Raw genomic sequence first — 23,036 nt, 5'->3', positions numbered from 1 at the left:
AAACCAGCTAGGACTGTAATATTAATAATAATAAAAATACTAATAATAATAAAATTACTACTACTACTACTACTACTACTACTACTACTACTACTACTACTACTACTGCTAATAATAATAATAATAATAATAATAATAATAATAATAATAATAATAATAATAATAATAATAATAATAATAATAATAATGATAATAATAATAATAATAATAATAATAATAATAATAATAATAATAATAATAATAATAATAATACTCTTTAACATATGAGATCATGTGATTGTAAAACAAGGAACAAATTTCTTGGACATTGAAAAATTCGATACTGAATGCTTAAGCAGTGTAAATTGATGCCACCTGCAACTGGTATTAAAGTATTAAAACGTACCTCAATGCAAGAGCGTGTCTACTTTCCAGGTCAGAAATGAGCATCTCATATCTTTCATCAAGGGAAATAAATTCCTTTAGGACCTTGGACTTCAGTTTGCTGTCTGGACAATCGAGATCCAAGGCCTCTTCAGGAATACCTCCTTGAACTGTGACGTGTTTTTCTAATACAGGAGGACACAACTCTATAAGAGTTTCTGGACAAATGAGAAAAATACATTCTAAATTTCTACATATTATAATATTTCCTGCTTTCAAGATTGTACCAAAGTGATGCATAGCATTCTTTAATGTGTCTTTAAGCATCATATTATGCATAACTTATCATTTAATGATACTATTGAATACCATGCAATAATTCTACTTGTACAATAAGTTCTGCTTCTATACCTATGTATATATAACATTTTATTTTTTAAATGAGAGATGTCACAGAACCAATGTCTAGAAATTCAAATCAGATCGGTGAAATCTGATTGGTGATTTATTTTCCAAATAAATCACATTAATTCAATGAGATCATCAAAGAAACTTTTAATAAAACATACCAATTGATAAGGTTTATAGTAAAACCTTGAAATTCAATAATGGCCAGAATTACTTCAAATGTCAGGATTGTGTTACAGCTTGTCTTATCGAATCTTAAACATTAGTCAATCCTCACCGGATCTGAGTTCCTCTTCCAAACATTTTTGTTCATGGTATAACTTTTGCATGATTTCATCCTGTTGCCCTTTCACATGCTCCACTGTAGACCTTATTTCGTGGTGATTTTCCAATATATCAGGAGAGCCAAGCTTCAGTTCCTCTCTGTTTTCAGTCAGCCAGTATCGTAAATCATCTCTATATTCAAATAAACACAATGGTGTGCCGTCACATTTTTGTTTCAACAAATGTATGATTGGTTAGATTAAAAATACATTAATAAAAATTACGATAAATCATAATAATTTAATTTGATGAACTAAATTCAGTAAAGCAAAGAAAGAAAACAGTATATTTACTTTATTGAGAAAAATTCATTCAATTTCAAAATATAAAAACCAAACCTTAATGTCCAGACTGGGTCAACTGTTGCTTTTTTAAATGCATCAAAATCGGATGAAAGTCCTGCCTCACAGTAGTCAAAATCATTATACATCTGATAGCAGACGTCTGAATCTCTATTCGTTCTCATGTGAGATTCAATCTCAGACTGGGCCTGGAAACAATTTGTAAAAAAAAAGAGATATTCGATAAGAGGCCCTTAAGTTTCTGTTTTTTTATGTTAGACACAAAGAGCATAAATGATGGGATCTAAAACAAATAAGAAAATAGCTCTGGGTCTCAATACCTTGATACCTTGATACCTCTTCTTCGGGTTGAAGGCTATGCCTGTAATACCCGTTCTGCACTATCTCTGATATATCTACGCGCACCTGCATGGTTGGGGCGGAGCTGGTAACGCTTGTAATGCCAGTGTTTGTCTAACTTGTCTTTGAACTCATTCACTGTCCTCGCTTTAATTACATCTTCTGGAAGGCTGTTCCAGTTATCTGTCACTCTGAGTCCAAAGGAGCATTTTCTTACATTTAATCTGGCCTGTCTTTTTTTTAATTTGTCGCTATGTCCTCTCGTTCTATTAAATGTGCTCTCTGGTAGTATTTGCTCTCTATCTACTCTATCTTTCTCGTTTATTATCTTATATACTTGTATCATGTCTCCTCTTTGTCTTCTGTAGTACAATGATGGTAGTTTGAGATGCCTCAGTCTATCTTCATATGGTAGATGCTTCAAATCTGAACAAAGCTTCGTTGCTCTCCTTTGTACCCTTTCAATTTTATCCATGTCACCGACATGCTGTGATATCCTTGGTGCATTACCATATTCAAGTGATGGTCGTACCAGAGCAGTGTAGAGCCGCCTAATAATATCATTATTTCTGCTGGTGAATGTCCTTTTAATAATTCCGAGAGTTCTGTTTGCTCTATTTATTGCACAGTTGACATGATGGTGGAAGGATAGTCTGTTGTCTACATGCACTCCTAAATCCTTTTCTACTTCTGTTTCCCCTAGCTGCTGGTACACTCCGTTATCGTCTCTCATTCTGTATGTGTGCTTTGGATTTTTGTAACCAAGATGCATTACGCTGCATTTGCTTGCATTAAACTTTAATAGCCACTTGTCTGACCAGTCTGATAATTTGTCGATATCATCTTGTATAGTATGTCGGTCACTTTCTGTTCTTACAGGTCCAAACAACTTTGTATCGTCAGCAAATATTCTGATCACGTTTTTTACAACATCAGGTAGATCATTGATGAATACCACGAATAATACTGGACCAGAACACTCCCCTGTGGAATGCCACTGGTGACATCCGACCACTGTGATGTGTGCCCGTTCAGTGAGACTCTCTGTTTTCTGTCGTGCAGGAAGTTAGATATCCATTCGTTTATCTTTCCTCTGATACCATAGCTATGTAGTTTTTGAATGAGCCTTTCATGGGGTACAGTGTCAAATGCCTTTTTAAAGTCGAGGTATACCGCATCCATCGGTTCTCCCCTATCCAATGCGTCTGTCCATTCATCAATGCAGGTAATTAGTTGTGTTATGCATGATCTCCGAGGCACGAAGCCATGTTGCTCATCACAGAACAGATTGTTTGTGACCATATGCTCCATCACATGTTCCTTAATTATTGCCTCCATCACTTTGCACGGAACTGCTGTCAGACTCACAGGTCGATAATTGCCAGGAGTGTTTCTATCACCTTTTTTAAATATTGGAGTAACCTGTCCAAGTTTCCATTGTTGTGGCAAGTTCCCGTTGTGTAACGACGTTGTGAATATGATTTGAAGCGGTGTGGCAATTTCATTCGCAATTTCCCTTAGCACTCGAGGGTGGAGTCCATCAGGTCCTGCCGATTTGCCTGGGTTAAGCTTCATAATATTTTTCAGTATGTCTTCTTTCTTTATAACTATACTGACAAGTGCCTCGCTGTAATGTCTTGTCTCCAATGCTGGCACATGGTTAGTGTCCTCATGTGTAAATACACCACAGAAGAATTTGTTCAATATTTCTGGTTTTATAATGTCCTCGTTTTGCAGGTCTCCATTACTGTCCCGCAGATCACCTACCCCGCTTCTTATTGTTGTTCTCGATTGGGTGTATTTCCAAAAGGCTTTTGGGTTTTCTTGGATCTCATTTGAAATACTCTCCTCAAAATCGCTCTTAAGCTTCCTTGTGTAACTTCTCAGTGTATTTCTGGCGTCACAATACAACCTGTAATCAAGGCTATTTCTGGTCTGAAGGTATCTTTGCCATGATCTGTCTTTAGTCTTGATAAGTCTAAACCCTTCTTTGTTCATATATAGATTTCTTTTTCTCTTTCTTTTAGTGTCGTTAGCCTTGTGCACAGGTATGTATTGCTTCATCGCGGATTCTAATATATTCTGGAAAGTGTCCCAATCCTCTTGCTCACTGCATTCATTAAGTGTATGGGCCCAGTCTATGCCACCAAGATATTGTCTCATTCCTCTGTAGTCCCCTTTGTCATATTTGTACTTCACGGTTTTACTTTCAATTGCCTGTGCTTGACATGTATAATCGAATATGATGGTACAATGATCACTGATCAGATACTGGGTGTTATTCACAACATTCTCCTCGGATGTTAACACTAAATCTAGTACTGATGGTTGTTGGTCCCCCCTATATCGTGTTGGTCTTTCGATATGTTGTGTTAAGAAACAGTCCATGAGGCATTCTGTAAATAAATCACTGTCTGAACCTTCAACTGTAGCTGCACATTCCTCCCAGTTTATATGGGGATAATTAAAGTCCCCAACAATTACTAGACGCTCTGGGATCATATCTACTATGGCACGTAACATATTTTCCAGGTTTCTATTATTTTCATAGGTGCTTGACGGACTACGATATATGCATCCAAACAGAAGTTTATGATTGTTTCCAAGAGAAACGTTAGCCCAAACACATTCAGAAAAGTATTGTGTACTTGTACATTTGAATTCCGCCACACTAAGTTTAGTGGAAAAATATATACAGATTCCTCTCCCATCCATTTCTAAATTATGAATTGGGGTGTGATAACCCTCAATACATATCTCTGCCTCTGTGAGGGTGGTTTTACTGTACTTCGGTTTTACTTCTGTCAAGGCAACAATGTCAGGTTCATGATCTTCAATAAGCTGCAGCAAATCGGGCATCTTTGTGGTTATTACGTCTACATTAGTTAATAAAATCCTTAACCCACCTCGAACAAAACTTTGGTTAATTCTAACAATATTTACAGGTGAATAACAATTTAAATTAGGTTTATGTACAATTTGTCTGTTCTCCAGTGGTTTCTGAGCTAGAGATGATCCTGAGGCTTCCCTTGGACAACTCTGTTGTTGCGGATGACCCAGTTTTCCTCTTTGCCTTCTGCTCTTGATTCTTGGTTTTTCTCTTTCCGCTCTACTAGTAGTTTCTTCCATTCCTCTCGTTCTAAAGGGGTCCTGTCCTTGTTTACATAGATTGTATTGAGAGTTTCAATCTCCCTGAGTTTCCTCCCGATCCTTAAGATTCTAGTGGCATCTTCTTCACTTGTTGTTTGTATCCTGAGGGGTTTTGCCGATGTCGATTCCTTCTTTCCTAGGCGAGTGGGATTGGTAAAGGGAACTTTAATGCCCACTTGGTCCAGTATATCACTCACTGTCCTGAGGTCATCGCTTTTCACCTGCTTTGGGTCCTCGGCAGAGCTTTCGGCCAAATTGTAGAAAATAATGTTTAGCCTTCTTTCTTGCCTATCCTGCACCTCTTTGACTGTTAGCTCTACATATTCAGAAGGATGTTTGACTACTCTCTCCTCCAAGGATTGCACCTTCTTACCTAGGTCTTCATTTGATTCATCCACCTCCTTAAGTTTCTCTGAAACTCGTGCTTCGAGTGCGCCAAAATTTTCTTCTAGGGCGTCTTGTCTGGCCGATAGGCGCTGTAGCCCTGACATAAATCCACTGGCAAACCTATTACATTTCTTGCAGTACCAGTGTAGGCCCTGTGTTTTGTCGGCTTCTGCATCCTGTATTGCTTTGTATAGTGAGTCACTAACTCCTTCACAAGAAGTGTGGTGCCACAGCTCACACATGTCACATTTTAATGCATGATCATTCTTCCCAACATCTCTGTCACACTTTCCACAATTTGTGTCCTCTTTCCTCGAATCCTTTCTAGATTGTCTCGTGGACGTTTTGCTGCTTCTATCTGAACTCATATTGCTTGATGGCTAGTAATGTAACAGTTACAGTTAAAGTCCTGCGTTACAGTTACAGATTAGTCGGCTATCCTTATCCTTATCTTTTTTTATCACTCAACTTTCGCTCTCTTTCTCCCTGTTGTCTCTTCCTTTCCCTCTTTCTCACTCCTCTCTCACCTTTTGTCGTAACAATCAGTAGGATTCTCTTTCAATCTACCTTCTACAGCCTCTCCTCTTGTTGGGCCTCGATCCTTTTGATGTTAAGCTACCACACTTCCAGGAATTCCTATGAGGTCACTTTTTGTTTACCGTAACTATTTGGAAACAAAATGGCTACCACAGTTCCCGCCAAAGTCGACGGAGAAAGTCTTAAATTATTCTTAAATTGTTCACATCAGCATCCAAGTCAGGTCAAATTTCTTCGATCTGAACGTTTCAATGATGAATTCCAATGAACCAAAACATGAATTAGGCACGAATTTGTTGTAAAAATTCGAATAATGATGAACTTGGTAAAGAGACAAAAACACAAGCAACTCCCGCCCCGCGCATGCGGTTTAAGATCTATTCTATCTTTGAGTGAATCACAATTAAAATGTATAATAAATACATGTGCAGCTGAACAATTTTTAAAAATTATTTTTAAAATGACCCAAGATATTCTATCATCAGCTGAGAAGTTACCTTCTTTCTTAGATGTTGCAATCTAATGAACTCTTTGTGCCAGACTAGTTGATGTTGTTTGAGAATTGTATTTTCTCTGTGTTGTTGGGATAACTGTTCTATTTTGGCCACTTTCATCGAGGTCTTGATTGACCCAAATCTTTTCTCGGACACAGCAGCCTTCAAACGGTCATAATCCACTGCCTTGTACTTGTTGCTTCCCAGTCCATCAGTCATTCGTTGGACTAAGCTATCTGGTACATGTGAATAAATAAAAAGAATACAGATTCAGGACGTATGGTAGAAGGCTTAACAAAATAAATACCTACTTATGGATACTTACTTACTTATATGATATGAGAAGAACGCCTACTTACCAACATTTTCCATTCTCGTGAAAGGCATTTCTTTGACGTTCAATATTTGGTAAGCTTGACAGTAACAGCAAGTAAACTGTGTTATCTTTACTTATTGCACTGCATTGGTGACACAGCTCTGAAAAAGAAGATTGAAAATATTATATATTTGGTGTGCTTCACTTTACATTGCCAAGAACGTTTGTATATTGGGTTTTTTCTACGATTGAAGTGGAATAGGAATTCTTCAGATATTATAGAGAAAGAAAAAGATAAAAAACCGAAATGATTTTCACACAACTACGACTATGTCACTCTGCATATGATTCAATCAAGACAATGAACTAGGGAGATTCGTGACCACAAGCACTTCGTGCCAGATCAGTTCATGTTCTCAGCTAATTCTGCTTTAGATCAATTTATCACCACCACCCTCCCCCAATCTCTCTCTCTTCCCCCCCCTCTCTCTCTCTCTCTCTCTCTCTCTCTCTCTCTCTCTCTCTCTCTCTCTCTCTCTCTCTCTCTCTTTTATAAAGTCATTTGTGATAGTAATAGATAGACAGACAAAAAAGAATCTTAACAGACTGAAAATTACAATTAGTTAGCCTAAGTTTAATATTCAATGTAAATGTAAATGAGTCTTTACATGGAGTCCGGTATTCACCATTTTATATCCACCACCTGTGAGAACACATTAAAAAAATATATATAAATAAATAAATAGCCAAACGTGACGCTATCTCCTATCTAGACGTCTATTAATAATCGCATTTTAAATGGATTATGATTAATGATCTGAGTAATATGAGGCATGAATTCTCAATTCATTAGAGCCTTGACTTTGACCTTTTCTACTTCTCCCTACGTCGGCATTACTCATTAGCTAGCTTCTAAATTATTTCAAAATATTTTTACCTTACATTTTAATTAAGAGACTGAAGTCCGATTTTTAATAAGTTTGAGTGAGTCAGAGTCGACTGATCGCAACCTCTAACTCTAATAGTCTAATAGCAATCAAATAGCAGTCGGCAAGCTATATATGAAATGATAATGAAATGATACTCGGTTACCGACGGTAGTTGTTGAGTTGAAATGCTTTCAGTCTGTAATGATTTTACTTCATAATCATCGTATTGCAAATAACACAGGCATTTTCAAAGCTTATTCGGGTTATTCAAATCTTTAACTAATAGGTGTAAATGAAGAGAACGTTTCGAAATAACAATGACAGGGTGAGAAGAATTGTTTACCTGAGAAAGCGTCCCCCGTTACAGGATATTCCGGTAGGGTCCCGTAAAAATAAGAATCGGATTATTTTTTAAATATACATTCGCATATTAAATAAAATATTTTATTCTCAAAATTGATCCTTCATTCTTCATCCCTAGTTCAGACTCGGAATCCAAGTCAATTTCACACAACATAAATCAATATAATTTTAGCTTGTCAATATCAAGTAAGAGAAGAGAAACACATTAATGGGTATAAAATATCACCAGTACTCTTAAAACTAAAAACCATACGCAACAGGGATAAACTCAACAATATAAAATGATATAGCCTGTATTATAGGTACCTACATTTATATACGTTAAAGCAACGAGCATGAAAATAAATAAATAAATAGATAAAAACAATGGAAAAATAAGTCAAAATAACACATCTTTCTTGGTGTTACTGTCAAGCTTATCAAATGTTGAGCATAATGAAAAAGCCTCTCACGAGAATGGAAAATGTTGGTAAGTAGGCTTTCAATTCAATTCAATTCAAGTATTTATTTATTGTCGGCATTTTAAAACTGTTTCATAGATAATGTAGTCAGGCTAATAGAAGCCTTTGACCGACATGGGTTATAACAAATAGTGCATAAAAATACATAGTAATACATTTTCCTTTAAAACATTCCTTCATCAAGATTCCAATCATGACACACAAAGAAAAGTAACATAATATTATATATCATATTATTTTTATTATATATCATATATTATATTTCTTCTCATATCTTTGTATACATTCATTTGGAAAGAAAAGAAATGTTCCTTGAAGAATTTATAAAAGCTTAACCCTCTCCTTACCACCTACAGCAAAATTGTCACATTTGTTACGAGACAATATACATTTTCTAATTTAGATCACAAACTTTGAAGAATGATCTTTGTTTAATTAATAAAATCACAATATTGTTTTGTAGAGGACTTGTTTGAGTTTAAAAATCAAATTTTTTGTTGGGTAAGCCTGCCACTTTAGGAAAATACTTAAAAGGATCAGTAAGGAGAGAGTTAAAACTGCATATTACTCCCGGTGAAAATGGGATAAAGTCAGATCAAGTTGAACAAAAAATTGCTGGTTCAAAACCTGAATCATTCACATAACGTGTCTTGTTTTTAGTTGGAGCAGGCATTTTCAATGAGATTTTATCTTGTTATGCCTTCTAGCATAAGCCCTGAATCGGGAATCTTTTTATTTACTCACATTATCAGCTGAGATGTAGAGTTACCTTCTTTCTTAGACGTTCAGAAAAATGAGAGGAGCGTTTCACTTATGTTGATAATAACACGAAATGAAGTGAATAGGAAAGTGCCAGAAGACAATTTGAGAATAAAATTTTCTTAGATGTTGCAGTTTAATGAACTCTTTGTGCCAGACTAGTTGATGTTGTTTGAGAATTGTATTTTCTCTGTGTTGTTGGGGTAATTGCTCTATTTTGGCCACTTTCATTGGAGTCTTGATTGAGCCAAATCTTTTTTTGTTTTTTTTTTTGTTTTTTGTTTTTTTTTGGACACAGCAGCCTTTAAACGGTCATAATCCACTGCCTTGAAATAGAGCAGTCCATCAGTCATTCGTTGGACTACGATGGTGAGGAAATGAGATCTCACCATCATAGAAGTCGAAATCTGCCATGATGATGACGTCACATCGTCGTATGGAAATAAGATTTCACCACTAAACGTCCTCGTCAGGGACCAGCGACTCCCATATGAGCCGCATCCAAAATACCCTGGAGGTGACGCTGGACAGCAGCCTTACCTATCGAGTGCATCTCGAAGGAGTTGCACAGAAGATAGAAAAACGCAAGTCTTCTGAGGAAGCTGGTGGGATCAACTTGGGGTGCTTACCAAGCGCTCATGAGGACGTCCGCCTTGGCAGTATGCTATTCCGCCGCGGAGTACTGCGCTCTAGTGTGGGGTAGAAGCAGGAACGTTGAGAAGGTAGATGTAAAACTTCGCAAATCGATGCACATAGTGTCAGGAACGCTGGCAACAACGCCTAGAGAATGGGGCCCGATAATGGCAGCAATCCACTCCCCCCCCCCCCCCCCCCCCCCGAAGTCCGGAGGGAGACGATTAAAAAGAGCTGGCTTAATAAGATCAAAGAGCGCATAATGGACGGTACCCCCGTTTCGAGCCGAAATAAGTCCCGGCAACCCTTGTACGAAGATTCCCTGACTACGGACAGAGATGCATATATACGAGATGGAAGTCGATTTGGACGAATTCAATCCCTCGAGGATGCGGGGACATAAACTCCCCGAAACTGGTGGAGAAGTTGCCAGGTTTCTCCACCAGCAAGAGGAGGCACTGCGTGGTAGCGAATCGGCTTCGGTCTAGAACCTGCCTAACGGCAAAATCGCATCATCAGTGGGTACTTTCCACCTGTCCAACATGTATCCGTTGTGGTAAAGAGCCCGAAACCGCAGAGCAGCTAGTTGAATGGTGTGTTGTGACGAAGCTTCCGGGAGGGATTACGACGGTGCACGAGTGCGGTAATCAATTTGCTGATTGAGTCGATCGCAATGCCCTCTATACACCGATTGCTAGGGTCGATTGTCATACATAGTAGTGCGAGCACCACTAGAAGCTGCTACCCTGCTGGAAGTCGATATCTGCCTGATGATGACGTCACTACTGTGTGGTGTGTAAATGAGATTTCACCATGTACCCGCTGTGGGCAAGAACTTGAGACGGCAGAGCATCTAGTCGAGCGGTGTGTTGTGACGATGCTACCCGGCGGGTTTGCGACGGTGCACGAATGCGGACCGGACTTTGCTGAATGGGTCGATCGTCATAACATAGTAGTGTGAAAACCATAAGAGGCTGCTACCTTGCTGGAAGACGATATCTGCCTGATGATGACGTCATAATCAGATAGAAGAAAGGAGAAGTAAGGAGTTAGCAATAATTGACATTCGTGGAAATGAGAGTTCTACTCTCACTAAAGGCGGGAATTGATATCTTTTTTTTTACGCTCAGGCTACAATTCTTACTACATTTTGTTTTGTTTCCAACGTTCCTTTTGCTGACGAAGGTTTTGAACCCGAAACGTCCATGTGTCTGTACTGTTTCCACCCGGAGCCATTTGTTAGCTACTGTAAATGATCAACAATGTATTTAAATTATTGAACGCACATTTTATTCTCGTGGTTATTTTCCATGGATAAGTAATGCTCTATTCTAGGGAAAAATAAGTGCTAAAAACGCAGTTATGATAAATTGAGAGAGTGGTTCTATAGCAGGTGTCATTTGTATGGGTCTTAGCTACCTGTGTGTCAATTTTCATGCTTTCAATCCGAATATGCTCGGCTTTAGTCCAATTCCCCCTAATACAATGATGTGAAGAAAATATATGTGTTTACTTATAATAATAATAATAATAATAATAATAATAATAATAATAATAATAATAATAATAATAATAATAATAATAATAATAATAATAATAATAATAATAATAATAATAAGAAGAAGAAGAAGAAGAAGAAGAGGAAGAAATCTTGATATTGAAATAACCTGTCCGATGCTCTTTTTCTGAAGTGTGAAATCTATCAAATGATGTGAATGATTTTCAATCTGAGGGGCTGGTCTTAGTCACCCCATTCCACGGTATATTTGCTTTTTTTTTTCTTGACTCCATAATTCCGACCTTTTTATCTACTGTAAAGATCGTATGGTTCAAAATTACTTGTTATTTTTAGTCAGGGGGAGAAGGGGCGTGACAAGCAGTTCGGGGTTCAAGCAAAGAATCCTGTCTGAGACTGACATAATATGCACTCTATTGCCTAAAAATATATACATCAAAGCCGGTAATTGGAACGCTGCTTTCTTGGAACATCTGCTTTAATTGGAATTTTTGCCATAAATACTTTCTACTGTTAATCGGACTGTGTGCCGGTTTATTGAAACGATTTCAGATCTTCAGCATTTTTTTCTACCTCCCAAATCAAAATGATAAATATCTCTTTTTTTAAATTTAACAAGAATGGACTCATCCCATGCCTTCAAATGAATAAGTATTATATGTCTAATAATTTAAACACTCGCTTCACACACAAAGAGACTGCGATCGATCTCGGGTGCAATCGTGATTTTTTTTTTCGGACACCCCCCCCCCCCCGCCCGTCTACCCCAACAGTGATTGTGTAGCTGGGTCTGTTAGATCTGGTAGAAAGTACTTTGTAATTGACTTTGTGCGGCTATGTGGTCTTGTGGTATGACACTCACTTTCGGATCGGAAGGTCTTGGGTTCGAGTCTCGCTCGACGCATGGTTGAATCCTTCGAAAAGGCTATTTACTCACACTCTCTTAACAGTTTTCATGTGTAAAATGAGTACCTGGCTGTCAACAGCGTTGTCTCTGTTCGAATTTTTTTTTTGTAATATCAACTAACAGGCGCCATGTCCCGTCCTACATGTTAAGTGTTGCTGTTGACCAGGGACCCCTTGTCGCTTTGCGCACATTTAGTGGATATTGCGCTATATAAAAGCTCAATTTTTAAGTGTCCCTCTATACAACGGGTAGCAAGCAATTACTATTGTCCATTTCACGCACCTCCCCCAAACAAAAACAAAAACAAAAAACAACAAAACAAAACAAAACAACAAACACACAAGCTAAACTCCGTCTCCATGGGCCAAGTGGCTCGAAGGACTGTTTGATCAAGCCTATAACTATATCCACCATCCATTGCCTTTTATATTAATTTATACAGTACACAGTATGGTCTCCAATCTTCAATGGTTTGCAAAAGGCCCCATGGGCCCATCACTGCAAATGTTCAGTTACAGTCCAATCAAAACAGAACAGTCACAGAATACTTTGACAAGCGAGTGCTTTCAAAATTATGTAAATTATTTTGAAATTTTCCAAGCATTCAACGTCCGTTATGTCACGTGGCAGGACATTCCAGTCATATATTGTTCGTGAGAAAAAGCTGTGTTTGTATGTGTCTGTTCTTGAAAATGGTTGAATGTATTGTGATGCACTGTATCTACGTGTAGCGTATCTATTTATTTATCTGCTTTTATGTAGTTTGCAGGTTGTTTTTTTTCTTCAGCCAAAAAAAACCAAACTCAAAAAAAAACCCCCAAAGAAACCAACAACAAAACAAAACAATAAAAAGATAATTACATGACTTAAACAGCAGATAAAAACCCAGTTTATTACTTTTCATAATGTCCCCAGCTTCTAGCAGCTTAGTATCACTTTAGTTCTTGAATGGCAAAAGGTTTGAGAGTTGTAATTATTTACTAAAGGAAACATGATCTATTCGTAAAAGAATATAGAAGACTCGGTGTGCGGTTTTGAATATAGTTTATTTTCATAGCAACTTTAGAGGTCAGTTCTCAAAAACATGAATACCAAATGTTCAATGGCGGTGACACTTAAAACAGAGTAACTGGCCTGTGAGACAACCATTTAAAAAAATATATTTTGAACCTTTGATTTGCATGTCTAAATTATAAAGAATAAATATTAGATAGTTATTTCTATAAACTGGCAATCAAAGTGAACAGAAGATGTTAAAGGAAAATTCATTTTATTAATTTTTCATATTATGAAATTGTGACAACACTAAATAAATATTTCAAAATTAATTTGTATGATCAATATTTCAGTTATCCACACTATACAGTAGATGTATATTGATTGAACTTTGCTTACAATGACAATAAAACACCACGAGCCTTCATCCTTTGGACAAAAAATACAATCATCCAGAATACAGCTAAAAATATAACAATACACAAAATCTTCAGCCAATTTATGTTTTAAATGAACATTTGGGTCCATTATAAGCAGCTGATATAATGTAATAAGTAAGTAATTACCAAAACAATTTAAGATTATGACAACTTTCAGTGTATGGTCTATTCCGAGCATGTCTCTGTAATCTAAACAATTTCATTCTCAGCAATTTGTCAACATTTCAAAATTATCTAGAAGAATAGAGATGAGACTAGAGCACTACGCTGGACGTTGCAGGAAAAGGGAAGGTCTCTACATTGGCACCCAGACGTGAGGACTGACTTTTTTGGAGTCAAATGTTATTTGAATCGATCAGCATAATCGTGATGAATAACGCCATCATTTGGATTGACCATGGACTTTAGAGGAAAAGTCTTTATACCCCATTCAAGGCAGCGTTTGATGTTGCAAATAAAACGGATTTTAAAAATCCACTTAGATCTTAAGCTTATATAAGACTGGATCATATTTTATAAATTGCATACCATATATATGATAAATATGCCATATGTATATGATATATCTCTTGAAGTCTTTCTATATTACATTTTTTCATAAGTCCAGACATGACCACATGTAGAGCAAGTCTTAGAGTACGTGTCTTCTTCCTCGTCATAAACTTCATCCTCATATTCATGAGTATGGCCAGATAGATCTTTACGCCACAAACTGCTTCTGACGGAGTTCCGTAGTTCTGAAATTGAAAAGGAAATGAATGAATAGGGCTGATTTAGCTGAAATTTATGCAAGTCCTGCAAGGACAGTGAAATTCCATGCACATCAACCTATTTACATTAGACCCATTAACCAATCATAATATGCCCTGCCATTTAGTCTGTTCCGTCCACTTGACTGTTTATTTCCTGTTAATGAAAAGGTCTGACAAACTTCCCCTAATTCTAATTGGTCTATTTACAAAAAAAAAAAAAAAAAAAAGGTTCAACAAATTTTCAAAATGTGAAAATGATGCATTTATAAAACTTGGGACAACGAAGATTGCCACCCTGAACATTTGGTTAGAGAGTAATTTTTAAATCTCCCTTCCAAAAGCCTATATAGCAACATGACATGTGTTTGAGATGGATTTCTCTATAAAATTTAATGAATTAAAAAAAGTACAAAAGATTCAATTACAATCATCAATTTATATACCAAATTCATTTTTAATGTTAAAGCTGATTATTCAAAATTATTAACTCTTATCCATTTTAAATTTATAAATTTCTCATGAACAATGATTAAGATAAGATAAGAGATAAGATAAGATTAACTTTATTTATCTATTTCTCGAAATTTACATTGTGTATTGCCATAGACTAATGCATTTCTGAAAATGATTAACCAAATATATAATAAGAAGGAAATACAATGACATAGAAGTAAACCAACAAAAAGCTTAACAAAACTAAAACATATTTTGAAAAAAGCAACTCTCATACCTCCCCAATTCTCTCTCTCTCTCTCTCTCTCTCTCTCTCTCTCTCTCTCTCTCTCTCTCTCTCTCTCTCTCTCTCTCTCTCTCTCTCTCTCTCTCTCTCTCTCTCTCTTCTTCTTCTTCTTCTTTTTCTTCTCTCACACACTCTGTTTCATTTACTCACTCATTCACACACGCACAAACACACACACATACACAGACATATAAACAAACGTTCTTCTTCTCTTGTTTGACCTTAATTCCGTACCTTTTTATTCTCTACAATTACTTATAATATATTCACACCCACTGTTCACCCATCGACACAGTCCTTAATCTCCATCTTAATGCCACTTCAAGAAAATCTCCTCGAGGTAGAAGGTACAGAGGAATGTTTAAAACGTTCTGTTCTGGATTTTAAACTTATCAACCTGCCTGATCTACCTGACGTTTTATATTCTAAAAATATAAGATGTTGCTTGTCTTTCAAGATGTTCAAAACTTTTTTATATTCAAGGTTCACAGTTATCGCTGAATAAACTTAACAGGGTTAAATTTTTATTTTTAATTTCAAGTAAAAAACAGATCTACTGAAATGATCACTCAAGTACTTTTCACAGAATATACAATGACTGACCTGATTTTCAAAAGTGTTTGAACTGTAAGTTGATTGAATAACCCAAGACTCATACTTTAGGATAATAGTAAAAAAGGTATCCATGGCAATAGCTTGTGTGCCATAGCAACAAGAGGTCATGTCACCATTAGGCAGGAAACATCAAAATGATTTTACTACGGATTCCTTTTACTGTATCTTTCTGTTGTCATTCCAGTCCTGGTGTGAAGGCAACAATCGTATGTAAAGAAAATAGACAAATGAATAGTAAAAATAAATCACCTTTCAACTTTTTGTTGAATTTCTTTTGTTGAGCCTTTTCTCTATTATTGCATCTCTCCTCAATGGCTTTTTCAATTTTGTCCTGAGAGCCCCACACTTCTAAGGCACGCTTCTCAACCTTTAAATATCATAAGAAAAAGTACCCATCACATCAGAGCAAAAAAACTTATGGGGGAAATAGCTAAAAATATCAGTAGTAGTAGTAGTAGTAGTAGTAGTAGTAGTAGTAGTAGTAGTAGTAGTAGTAGTAGTAGTAGTAGTAGTAGTAGTAGTATTAGTAGTAGTAGCAGTAGTAGTAGTAGTGGTGGTAGCAGTAGTAGAAGTAGTAGTAGTAGTAGTAGTAGTAGTAGTAGTAGTAGTAGTAGTAATAGTAGTAGTAATAGTAGTAGTAGTGGTAGTGGTAGTAGTAGTAGTAGTAGTAGTATTAGTAGTAGTAGTAGTGGTAGTAGTAGTAGTAGTAGTAGTAGTAGTAGTAGTAGTAGTAGTAGTAGTAGTAGTAGTAATGGTAGTGGATCACATCGGCAATAATGGTGTCGACTGAGACGACCACTGACCTCAAGGTTCTGATCAATGACTAATCACAGGATGCCACATGACAAAAATCCCATATTTCATCAGCTGTTGCATTTTTATCTCAGATCATGATATCATTAGTCAATTAAAAATTTATTCTTGCTTTATAATTCCAGACTAATTATTGCAGATTTTTGATAGATCGCTAGGCCGATACAACCATCTTGTGATAAAACTGAGGTCTATAGTTGAGATCTATATTAATTAAGTTTTATATTATTTTGTCATAAAATTGGTCAATATATGACTCACTATCTCTAAAAGGTCTTATGTCAAAGTAAAAAAAAAAAATAAAAAAGAAAAAATTGAGCTTTTATATAGTGCAATATCCACTTAACGTGATCAAAGCGCTTGACAAAATTTAATGGTCCCTGACCAAAAGCAACACGTAACGTGTAGAACGAAACATGGCGTCTGTTAGGCCATATTACATTTTTTTATTTTCGACAGAGACAAAGCTGTTTAAAGCCAGGCACTCATTTTACACCTGAGTATGGTGAGAGAATGTGAGTAAAGAGCCTTTTCCAAGGACTCAACTATACGCTGAGTGAGGCTCGAACCCAGGACCTTCCGATCTGAAAGCGAGTGTCATACCACAAGACCATATAGCCGCACAGAGTAAACTAGATGTCAACGTACTTGAAGTTGAATTTATAGCAACAAATATGAAATGTGGGTTATTCCTATTCAACTGAATCTGAATGTTACTTGAAGCTCACTCAATTATAACTGTTTATATTCAAAGAGTGGATAAAGTTGTTTGAATGTGGCAGCCATTGTTGTTGGTGTTTAGGCTCAAATAGTTTGATAATCTTCGCTTGAAGGTGTCTAAATCTGTTGTGCTCACACATGATTTGGAAAGAGCCTTCCAGTCTTTGATAGTGCGGGACATAAATGAGTAGAAGACGTTTGAGTTTGCAGATTGGTGTTTTAGAGTTTTTAATGCTTGTGGCATCAGTTTAACTTTGTCAGAGGTTGCATCCATCTGATATAATACTGTATTGAGATGGACGGTCACAATGTATGTGGTGTTAAATGTGGTAAAAAAAACCCCCAGAATTTACCTGACTTTGTAAGTAGAGTTTCATGTCGCCCCATCTGGGATTATGTGGATTTTTTCTTACTATATATTTCAATGCAGGATCTCTCTTGTCAAAATCCTCATCTTTCAATAAAAACTTGTTTTTTGCATCAGTTCGGGTGATAAAAGTATGTTTTTCTGGATCTCTGAGGGAAAGAATAGGAAAAAAATTGAATTAAAATTTAACCAATTAACTGCCGTACTCTGGAAAAACTTGTATTAAAACATTTGGCCAGACAACTTGTCCTTCAAATATCGATTGATTTTTCTGTCCAAATTTTTTAATAGGCAAGTACAGGTCTTTTTTTTAAACTGGATGAACTTCAGCTGAGTCTTCATGAATGAAGGAACCAATGTAGCCACAACCGCCTACTATTAAAGACAAAATGATGTGAACCATGTCTGCTCCATCACAATGAAGTCATCTTTTGCTTCATACTTGTGATCGATGAAATCCGAGGCTATACATGGTCTAGTGGTATGACATTTGCTTTTGAATTGGCACAGAGTTGAGTCCTTGGAAAAGGCTCTTTCCTCAAATTCTCTCACCATACTTAGGTGTAAATGAGTACCTGGCTGTCAACAGCATTGTCTCTGTCAGGAAAAATTGTAATATCACCTAACAGGCGTCATGTCTCGTCCTACATGTTATGTGTTGCTGTTGGTCAGGGATCCTTTGTAAAGCACTTTGAGCATGTTTAGTGAATATTGCGCAATATATAAAAGCTCAATTTTTGTTTTGTTTTCTTTCTACTTGCTACTTGTGATCAATGATCTAAATTCAAGCACAATTTGTAACAAGTAGAAAAGTATACACATCTATGGCTATGGTTCACACAAGAGTTGTTTCTCTATAATAAAAAAACAAAACAAAAATATTTGAGCATGTTTTTAGTGCAATATTCACTAATGTGCTCAAAGCACTTTTCAAGGGGTCCCTAGCCAACAGCAACAATAAACATGTAGGACGAGACTTGACGCCTGTAAGCATGGGTGAAAGTTACTCAATGATATTAATCCTGCAAAGGCAGGTGCTCAGAAAAAAAAATCCTGCAACTACCAATAAGAGGAAAAAACAGAAGGGCGGTTAATTATATAAACTACAGTTTTATGGCGACAGTTGCCGTTTTTTTTCATTTTCGAATTCCGGCCAGACAAAAAAAAAACCGGCGAGACCTCTTTTTCAAAAATAAAAATCCGGCCATGCCGGATTTTTCTGGCGAACTTTCACCCATGCCTGTAAGGCGATACTACAATTTTTTTTTTTCAACAGCAAAACGTTAACGGCCAGATATTCATCATACACATGAGTATAGTGAGAGAATGTGAGTAAAGATCTTGTTTCAAGGACTCAACTATGTGCTGCTCAGAGCAGTACTCAAACCTTGCACCCATATATAGTCAAAGCTGAAAGCTAGGACAGTTCTGGATGGAGGGCCCTTACTGCAAAGTCATCAGTCAGTAGATCTCAATAGGACAGATCTGGATGGAGGGCCCTTACTGCAAAGTCACCTGTCAGTAGATCTCAATAGGACAGTTCTGCAGTTCTGTATGGAGGGCCCTTACTGCAAAGTCATCTGTCAGTAGATCTCAATAGGAAGATCTTGATGGAGGGCCCTTACTGCAAAGTCATCTCTCAATAGAACAGTTCTGGATAGAGGGCCCTTACAGCAAAGTCATCTCTCAGTAGATTTCAATAGGACAAAATGGATGGAGGGTCCTTACTGCAAAGTTATCTGTCTGTCGATCTCAATAGGACAGATCTGGATGGAGGGCCCTTAAGACAAAGTCATCTGCCATGTCTCCTCTACAACCACCTCAGTCAGGAGAATGATGTGAAGTTTGATGAGATAACTATGGTGCAATGTGTGTTAAGTGGAAGCTGCTTTTCCATCATCAAATCCAACAAAAATAAATAGATCTATAAGAGCGAGCTGAGATAAGTTCTTATCACTAATAAGTTAAATGCTGGTTCATGATATAATTACCTGCAACCATCGCATACTGGATGATCAAACTTGGCATTGAGGAAAGAATCGGCTAATTCTTTGTCACATTCCAGGCAGAAAAGACCATCAACTTCCAAAATGGGGCCTGCAATTTATACCACAATTGTAATTAGGAATAAGTGGCCACAGTTGTTGATCTCATGTTATGTATTTAAATTTGTGAATATTTAGTTCTTCAATAGGGAAGAGTTTACCTTGGTTTGATGAGATGATGTGACAAAACAAAATGATTTAGGTCCGCTGTTGGTCTCTGTAGATGTTTTATTTTTCAAATAAAAGTTTGTACATCGTTATCGTAAATGACCAAGAAATCTGCACATAAATCAAAGACAATGGAACTCGGATACAACAGGTATAGTGGTACTAGCAAAAGAAAAAGAAAAAAAACAAAGTTGTAGCAGAGTCCCATTACATTAATAATAATAATACAACAACAACAACAACAATAAAAATAATAATAATAATAATAATAATAATAATAATAATAATAATAATAATAATAATAATAATAATAATAATAATAATAAAAATAATAATAATAATAATACCTAACCTGGCTCATGAATAATCTTAGCCGACAGTGAATTTGATGATGTGGTACTGCCTTTAACATTAGCTGCTGTTGACTCTTCAATAAAAAACCCAGCACCAGTATCAATTTCAATTGTGGAATGCTTGACCTTTGACTCAATCGGCCTGCAGAAATAGGATTTATTGAGATTTGTTATTTACAAGTTTCAATGAGGAAAAAAAATAAAACACGGCCAAATATTTTTTTTAAAAAATCAATCAATCAATCAAAAATCAATGATTCATTCTTTTTAAGCATAACAATATTTCAAAATATATTTTGAGGAACATGTGATTGAAAACATAAATTTTGTAAAAAACTTTTGAGAGTCTCTGAAGCTATCCCTATCTCTTAAATAAGCCATAGGAGAGACTAATGGTTGAAAAGAGACTTCTGAAATTAAATTTAATTGCCATCAATAAAATATGCCTAGTTAATTTGTAAAATGCATAAAAACATACCCTTTATCACCACTCTCCAGAGGCCTTTTTGAGACTCGTGATTTTCTTAGCTGTAAAGCCTTTTCTCTATTCTTTTCTATCCGTGCTTTTTGTGCATTTGTTAGTACGGATGAAGAGGCTGAAGAAGACATAATGGCAAAATCCCTGAAAAGAGAATTAATAAAACTTTATAAATTAAAAAAATAATGTCATAGTATAAACTAGTTTTGGGTAAGCTACAGTGCCAGATGGAAACAAACATTGCCAGGACAGCATAAATAAAAATCGTCTTGTAAGAATTATCTATAAGAAAAAAAAAAACATTAAAAAAAAGCTTGAGTTTTTATACTGTGCAACATTCACTAAATGTGCTCAAAGCGCTTTACAAGTGGTCCCTAGCCAACAGCAACATATAACATGTAGAACGAGACATGACGCCTGTTAAGCGATATTACAATTTTTTCCAACAGAGACAATGCTGTGACCAGGAACTAGTATTTATACCTGATGTCAAGACTTTTTCTGACCATCCTATAAATTCAGTGGTGATTGGGTTGCAGGGTTTGTTAGTACTGGCAGAGAAAACTTTGTCATAGACTAGAGTCTTATCAAAACGGTAAAACGCAATTCTACTTGCAGAATTTGCTCCATTTCTGTTATATGTAAGTACATTTGTCCACTGAAGTCAGATTCATTATGATTAATTCTGGATTAGATTTTCCAGTACTGGTAATGCCTCTTTGATCCTGCAGAGTATTTTCAAGATAGATAAAAATCTCCTTGAGTTATTATAATTATATAACTTGTGAAAGCCTTGTCTTGGGTGTGTCCTATGGATTTTTACATTTAGAGTAGTTTCAAGAAGGAGGTATTTGGTAATGCACAACTCATCAGCTTCAACAATTGCTTCTTTAAATACAGTGGGACTGCGAGATCGGGATCCTTCCTAATCAAGGACCAGGCAAATTGGGAAAATAACTCAGTGTAAATGTTTCCTAAACATAACTTTCCCTTTTTATTGAGACAAGGTCCCTTGTTACTAGGGACAAATTTGTTTGAGCTTGCTATCCATTTTGATGATGATTTTGATACAATTTTGAGATGTGTCAATGCGTTTTACATCGCCTTTCATCTCCTGATGTGTTAAACTTGTCACACGTTTTTAGTGTTACATCGCCTTTCATCTCCTGAGGTGTTAAACTTCTCACAAGTTTTTAGTCAGATAGGAAGGCAAACTGAAATTATGAAAATCAATGCATCAGGTACACAATCACAGTGACAGGAGGGACAATCAAGGAAGTTGACTCCTTTGTTTACCTAGGCAACATAGTGGATGGACAAGGAGGTAGCGACAATGATATTGTTTCACGCATTAAAATCTTTAACAGTCAACAATATTTAATATGAGTAGCTGTGGTGTAGATGTACGTCTTGAACTAAAATTATGTTCTAGGAAATGAGCTGATTGATATTTATAGGCTAGGTACACCTTGAAAGTATGCGGTTAAAAACTGAAAACTGCCTTTTACTTTATCCAATCGGAAATGGAAATAAATGTGGTGTTACTGTCAATAGCATTTGCTTGCTACAGTTGGACAGGACGCTATTCTATCGCAGAGTACTTTCCATCAGATCTAACAGACCCAGTCACAAATCAATGTTGGGTGGACTGAAAAGAAAATCTCGACTGCACAACTCTAGTGATAGATCGCGGTCCCTTTGCTGTACGTGAAGCGAGTGCTCTACCAACTGATGTATCCTTTAGCCTTTATAAAAATAATGTATAATGTATTGGTCTAGATATAAATATTTGTCATTCATACTCATACTCATCATATTCATGTCATTCATATCTAATATCTGGGTAATTTCCATTTCCCAATTTGAAATTTTGACGGTGGGAGAAATTATTGTTAGATTATTTCCTTAGACTTTATAGACTCTTGACTCGAAATTCTGGGTAATTATTTAAGGGAGGCCTTCTGAAAGCTCCTACATCCCCAGTATTCTTTAAAAAATTTTATTATTATTCTATCTAGATGGTAGGGGGGTTGGGAAGGGGGAAATGGAAACTTTAAAAAAAAAAAAGTCTCCCCCCCTCCCAATCTCCACTAGAACATTATAAAAAAAGTTTTCCCCCTCCCAAACCCCTACTAGAACATTATGTATATATTTAAAAAATAATACTGGGGATGTAGGAGCTTTCGGAAGGCCTCCCTTATTTAAAGTTATCTAAAGCTGATAACACACCAGTTCAACAAGGTGCTTGCTGTCAATGTAAGTGAAGTACGAGTAAGAAATTGATGATGTTATGAAAATGCGGGGTCAGAGGTCACAGTTCTATAAGGTTTCAGGTTTACGAAATCTATCACTTGAATCACTT

At 36.3% G+C, this 23,036-nt stretch overlaps 2 protein-coding genes across 4 annotated transcripts in view; both read right to left on the bottom strand.

Moving 5' to 3' along the window:
• The window catches only part of LOC144964978 (coiled-coil domain-containing protein 148-like), a 33,014-nt gene extending 25,120 nt beyond the window's left edge, over positions 1–7,894 (bottom strand). The window contains exons 1-6 of the mRNA XM_078899796.1: positions 7,713–7,894; positions 6,664–6,781; positions 6,308–6,540; positions 1,434–1,585; positions 1,049–1,227; positions 386–581 (exon numbers count right to left, since the gene is read on the bottom strand). Of these exons, the coding sequence (XP_078755922.1) occupies positions 386–581; positions 1,049–1,227; positions 1,434–1,585; positions 6,308–6,540; positions 6,664–6,691 (788 nt within the window). The 5' untranslated portion in view covers positions 6,692–6,781; positions 7,713–7,894. The remainder of the gene's footprint in view (positions 1–385; positions 582–1,048; positions 1,228–1,433; positions 1,586–6,307; positions 6,541–6,663; positions 6,782–7,712) is intronic.
• A 5,321-nt stretch (positions 7,895–13,215) lies between these two features.
• On the bottom strand, positions 13,216–23,005 carry LOC144964976 (DNA repair protein complementing XP-A cells homolog). Of its 3 annotated transcripts, none has more exons than XM_078899791.1 (7): positions 22,904–23,005; positions 20,675–20,818; positions 20,196–20,338; positions 19,622–19,727; positions 17,617–17,779; positions 15,980–16,097; positions 13,216–14,361 (listed from the first exon to the last, which is right to left on the bottom strand). In XM_078899791.1, exons 2-7 carry the CDS (start codon positions 20,803–20,805, stop codon positions 14,210–14,212), a joined length of 813 nt encoding a protein of 270 aa, XP_078755917.1. In that variant the 5' UTR covers positions 20,806–20,818; positions 22,904–23,005; the 3' UTR covers positions 13,216–14,209. The 3 variants fall into 3 exon arrangements, with proteins under 3 accessions (XP_078755917.1, XP_078755918.1, XP_078755919.1); XM_078899792.1 differs by lacking the exon at positions 22,904–23,005 and adding an exon at positions 22,477–22,540; XM_078899793.1 differs by lacking the exon at positions 22,904–23,005 and adding an exon at positions 22,483–22,501.
• Positions 23,006–23,036: the final 31 nt, after the last annotated feature.

Source organism: Berghia stephanieae, chromosome 2 (assembly GCF_034508935.2).
Source record: "Berghia stephanieae isolate SIO BIC M18660-M18661 chromosome 2, UCSD_Bste_1.3, whole genome shotgun sequence".
In the NCBI taxonomy this organism is placed as follows: domain Eukaryota; kingdom Metazoa; phylum Mollusca; class Gastropoda; order Nudibranchia; family Aeolidiidae; genus Berghia; species Berghia stephanieae.
Note: the sequence above shows the minus strand (reverse complement) of the source record. Positions and strands in the feature narration are given on the sequence as shown.

Bases quoted from the DNA above. Each gene is read 5' to 3' on its own strand.
- LOC144964976 (XM_078899791.1), bottom strand. From the start codon at position 20,805: ATGTCTTCTTCAGCCTCTTCATCCGTACTAACAAATGCACAAAAAGCA. The intron at 20,339-20,674 runs GTATGTTTTTAT...CTATTTCTGCAG, and splicing joins CTGGAGAGTGGTGATAAAGG to GCCGATTGAGTCAAAGGTCA. The intron at 14,362-15,979 runs GTGATTTATTTT...TTTCAATTTCAG, and splicing joins ATTCAACAAAAAGTTGAAAG to AACTACGGAACTCCGTCAGA.